Here is a 6,149-nt window from a genome sequence, read left to right on the forward strand (position 1 = left end):
AACATGATATGGTTAACTTACAAAAAGACATAAAGGTCAAGTTCAATAATTGTTTGATATTAGCATAAATGATACAATGCACCAACATGATGCAGCTAACAGACACATGGCCAGGTACATCGATTGTGTGATGTGAACACAGTTGATATGATGTACCAACATGATGCGGCTAACAGACACATGGCCAGGTACAGTGATTGTGTGATATGGACACAGCTGATATGATGTACCAACATGATGTGGCCAACAGACACATGGCCAGGTACAGCGATTGTGTAATATGGACACAGCTGATATGATGTACCAACATGATGTGGCTAACAAACACATGGCCAAGTTCTGTGATTGATATGGACACAGCTGATAATATGTACCAACATGATGTGGTTAAAAGACAAATAGACAACACAAAAGGCCAATTTGAATGGTTGCACAATATGGACACACATAATTTCCATAAATCTCTTGACTGTCAGGCATTATTTAGAGAACATTCTTGATGATACTGAGATGCATATATATATAAGTTTTCTCTTACACTCTTGAGGTCAACTAATGTGATAAGTACTACCAACATTTACAGATATTTCTCAATTATTTACACCTCTTCATTGAATCTGCAGTAAAAAAAGAGTTTAATTCCTCTTTTGGTGTCCAGTGTTCTATGTCACTTGTGACTTGCATCTTCAAGTATGTCTTCTCTGTATTGTACATGCTAAATCTATCTTTTGCTATTGTCTAGCCTGTCCAGCTATACACATTGTAAAGCTAGCCTTTCCCTATTGTCTAGCCTGTCCAGCTATACACATTGTACAAATGTAAGGTAGCTTTTCCTCTTGTCTAGCCTAGCCAAATATACACACTATAAGGCTAGCTTTCCCTCTTGTCTAGACTAGCCAAATATGCGCACTATAAGGCTAGCCTTTCCCTTTTGTCTAGCCTAGCCAAATGTACACACTATAGGTTAGCCTTTCCCTCTTGTCTAGAATATCCAAATATACACACTGTAAGGCTAGCCTTTCCCTCCTGTCTAGCCTAGCCAATTATACACACTATAGGCTAGCCTTTCCCTCTTGTCTAGCCTATCCAAATATACACATTATAGGCTAGCCTTTCCCTCTTGTCTAGCCTATCCAAATATACACTCTATAGGCTAGCCTTTCCCTCTTGTCTAGCCTATCAAAATATACACACTGTAAGGCTAGCCTATCCAATTATACACACTGTAAGGCTAGCCTTTCCCTCTTGTCTAACCTAGCCAAATATACACGCTATAGGCTAGCCCACTCCCTCTTGTCTAGCCTAGCCAAATATACACACTATAAGGCTAGCTTTTCCCTCTTGTCTAGCCTAGCCAATTATACACACTATACGCTAGCCTTTCCCTCTTGTCTAGCCTAGCCAAATATACACACTGTGAGGCTAGCCTTTCCCTCTTGTCTAACTTATCCGAATATACACTGTAATGCTAACTTTTCACACTCTCTAGCCTATTGAAATTCACATAAATGTTAACTTTCGATGGCTATCCCAATTTACACATTAAACTGCTAGATTTCCATCTTGTCAAACCTGTCCAAATATACCCGTTGTAATGTTAGCTTTCCCTCCTGTCTAGCTATTGAAATTTATACATTATAATGTTAATTGTCTGTCCTGTCTAGCCTGTTATCCAAATACATTTATACACAGTGTAAGGCCAGCTTTCTCTTATATCCTGTCCAAATATTGCGTTGTTAGTTTTTCACCCAGATACATTTCCTTCATATAGTCTATCTAAATAATATTTTGATAGCTTTCAAACCTATATGCCCATCCAAATATATACATACATGGTCATTATATGGTACTCTACCAAGCCTATTGATTCACTAAGAGTTCCCTGCAAGAGCATATATGAGGCACAGAGTTCAGCAAAGTGCACATATATGATGGTGTAGATGAAATAACAATTCTAGCTCATTGTGAACTATGTGAAAAGAAATATAAATGTGTACATTGAATAAAAGTTAATATGTAAATTAAACAGTACTACTTAATTTCTATTGGCGATTTAAACCGTAAATGTTGACATGAAATAAATCTCAAATGTAGAAGTATAAGTTTAGGGTCACGATGACCATAAAGATAATATAAAACAAACAGTTAAGAAAAACGCTCACATTCAATTTAAATATTATCATTTCTATATTAATATCATTTTGGTATAGGCACACGTTTTGCGAACAGTGGATTACTTTTTAAAAGTACACATTCGTCATCTGGTAATACTTTCGCAAAATTCAAAGGGACACTGAACATTAATCACAAACAAAGAATTGGAAACATTACTGAAATACTAATAATGCTAGGTGAAAGTCGTCTATTTCCTGCATCTCTGGAAAGAGACTGGTGAAAATCCTCTTAGGTATGGAGAAGTTTGAAAATGTTGCATTATCACTGGTCGTACAAAAAGACAACACTGTGACTCCAAAAAAACTGTAAAGTATAATTTTGTAAGTAATTATACATAAAACACTTTGTAATGTTATAATATCAATACAAACGTCAGTGATGATACGCCATGCATGGGCGAACACCGAATCTCATAATGATACAGCCGTTAGTCTTGGCGGTTTAAATGATATGGTGACATCTGTCACATTTGATAAAATCTTACTAACGTTGCTACATCCTATCGTTTTGGATGAAAATTTAGGAAAATTGTTACATTTTAACCATTGATGTGCTTGAAAAAGTATACTTTGTTACAATTTACTATAGTATATGATTTTGAGATGATCTGCCGAGATAATGGTAGCTCATGCAATAAAAATGTAGTAAAGTCGGTCAGATTTTGTCACGCCGGATGATGTATAGAAGTGTTAATAGATCCAAATGATAAAATGTAACAATGTTAGTATGATCTCTGTAAAGGCAGGTGACGTTTTGTTTCATGTCAACTGTATATGTTTGTCATACCACTAAAAGTTAACAGGAAATACAACTTCAAGGTAAATATATATCATCCCAGGCATGCGACATATAGTGTATACAATGTATTCCATCATACATGGACATCATTGTTCATGCAAGTATTTTGATTCTACATATTTGTACATGCTACCACCTAGTAACTGTAACTATTTTTCATAAAAAAATGTTAAAATTTATTTTTCAATAAATCATTTTTTTTCACATATTCATATCACTCACACAACTCACTGTATAGGCACATTTGATAAATGTATATAATTTTACTAGAAAGTGGTTTTGCTGGTGATCTTACCACACCAACCTACAAATTTTCATTGAAGACACAGCACCAACTACATTTCATGTAATACATAGAATATTCGATTATTGAATCCAGATTAATCGCAAAGAATGTACAAATTGAATCATTTAATATGTATTGCCGTTCAGACTTATTTCAAATTTGATATATCCTTTAGAAAGTTATATGGATGTTTATTATGTTAATTTTGTGCAAACTTTAATTTAGCACACTTGCCCATCTATTTTTTGGGGGTTTACTCATTTACATTTCGAATTGGTATATCACTGTCCAAATTCAAGAGAATTAACGAAAAGAAGAAAAAATCGTAATCTAAAATCATAGGAAGTTAATGCAACCGTTTCCTCTCGATTTGATGTAAACTTGATATTTAGCACACGCAATTCCATGATTTGATCGACATGAGCAAAACTCCAACTCGTTAATTAAGGAGATGCACGTGTTCATAGGCACAAATCGCCTATACTCTTCTCTCTGAACGCAAAGAATACTTACATTTCGACAATTTACCTTCTAGGTCAAGGTCAGTGTGTGACTATACAGATGCAGTCAGTGTAATAAGATATCTGGCTCCACGTGTTGTATAGTTGATGTGAAAGCAGAACATTTGCGACAGATGGCCTACATACTAGATGGAAAGACTTGTGTGTCTGGAAATGTCTCACTTTATGTCCATCTTAACACAATAAAAAAACGTGGAATTCAAGAAAATGATCGATATGGATATTGACTGCAAAGGTCAGTATAAAGATGATATCTCCAACAATAAGGTCATACCTCTAGATACGAATAACGTAGAATCTGTATATATATATATATATATATATATATATATATATATATATATATATATATATATATATATATATATATATATATATATATATACAGATTTACAAAGGAACAAAAAACATACATTACAAAGGAACAAAAAACATACATGAAACCAAAAAATTCAAATCCAGGAAAAGTATCAGGAAATCCCAAAATGCATAAAGAAGGACACCCAATGCGCACCATAATAAGTGGAAGGGGACATCCAACTGAAGGCATAGCAGAGTTTGCAGAAGACCAATTGAATGACCATGTCGAAAATCAACCTACATATATCAGAGACACACAACACTTCATACAAAGAATAAACGAGGAAATACCACAACCGTTACCACCCAATACCATAATGTACTGTATGGACGTCAAAGCTCTATATCCAAGTGTTCCAAGAGAAGAGGCAATTCAAACTTGTGAAAAGGCACTTGATGAGAGAACTACCAAAAACCCACCAACAAATGAAGTCATTCAGATGATTAAACTGGTCCTGGACAACAATAACTTCACCTTCAATGACAAACAATATATGCAAACAGAGGGAACAGCAATTGGTTCCAAATTGGGCAGAAACTTTGCATGCACATACATGGGTACATGGGAAGAAGAATTAGAGCAGAAAAGCCAAGACAAGCCACTAGTACAATGGAGATACATCGATGACATTTGGGGACTCTGGACACATGGAGAAGAATCACTTTTACAATACCACAAGCTAGCTAATACCATACATCCACGTATCAAGGTTGAAATGCGCCACTCAAAGAACAGCATAGAGTTCCTCAATGTCACAATACACATAATAGACGGACACATAGCCACGGACGTATACACCAAACCAACAGACAAATTTCAATACCTCCATGCCAAATCTGACCACCCAATCAATGTCAAGAAAGCAATACCATACACCTTAGCTATAATTCCGAAAACCATATGCTCGAAGCCACAGTACTACAAAAGACAGACAGAAAACATAACGAGAAGACTCAAAGAACGAGGATACAAAGAAACTCACATCAACGCACAGATACAGAAAGTGGACAAACTTGACCGACGAAATCTAATACATCCCACAGACAACAACGGACCAAACAGAAACAAAGACCGTGTCATCTTCCCGATCACATACAGCAGCTCACTCCCAGATATACCAAAGATACTCACAAACAACATGCGCACTCTACATAAATCACAAAGATGCAAAAAAGCATTCAGAAATCCACCCATGGTAGCCTGGAGAAAAGGAAGAGATATCGGTTCACAACTAGTCCACAGTAAACATCACAGAGCATTCATCAAAGAAGCAACAGGATCAAGACCATGTGAGAGCAAACGATGCGCCATCTGCCCCTACATGGAGAAGACAGACACATTTCAAGGGCCAAATGCACAGCATTATAAAATAATACACCATATCAACTGCAAATCAGCAAACCTGGTGTATGCAATACGTTGCTCATATTGCGAAAAAATAGTCTATGTAGGAGAGACCGGTGATACAATATACACACGAATGCAGAATCACCTATCACAAATCAGGAAAAACAATAAATATGAACCAGTACCAATTCACTTCAATGGACCATCTCACTCAATCAAACACTTTAGAATCATAGCAATTGAAAAACTCTACACACCAGATAAAACCTACCGTCAACTACGTGAATCATTATGGATAAAAAAACTAGATACACTCACCAATGGCATCAATAGAAAACAGTAACATAGCAACCAGTAGTCACCAGTACTCCACAGCTGGCTGTGTGTAATATTCATACCATTCCAAGACAAGAACACTATTTTGCATGACAATAACCACTGTCTTCAGTATTTAAAGTGCAACAGAACTTGACTTGTTTGACAGAACTGGAGACCCACCGATGAAGAGGAGCTCAGTCTCTTCGAAATATTTGGGTTAGAACTGTATGGTTCATGATATTATTTATATATATATATATATATATATATATATATATATATATATATATATATATATATATATATATATATATATATATATATATATATTTACATATATATA

General features: G+C 35.4%; 1 protein-coding gene across 1 annotated transcript; it reads left to right on the plus strand.

Annotated features, from left to right (window-relative positions):
- The first annotated feature begins 4,265 nt into the window (after positions 1 to 4,265).
- On the plus strand, positions 4,266 to 5,831 carry LOC144437962 (uncharacterized). Its single transcript, XM_078126995.1, has one exon. The coding sequence runs from the start codon at positions 4,266 to 4,268 to the stop codon at positions 5,829 to 5,831; it is 1,566 nt and encodes a 521-aa protein (XP_077983121.1).
- The last annotated feature ends 318 nt before the right edge of the window (positions 5,832 to 6,149 follow it).

This window comes from Glandiceps talaboti, chromosome 7, assembly GCF_964340395.1.
Source record: "Glandiceps talaboti chromosome 7, keGlaTala1.1, whole genome shotgun sequence".
Classification (NCBI taxonomy): domain Eukaryota; kingdom Metazoa; phylum Hemichordata; class Enteropneusta; family Spengelidae; genus Glandiceps; species Glandiceps talaboti.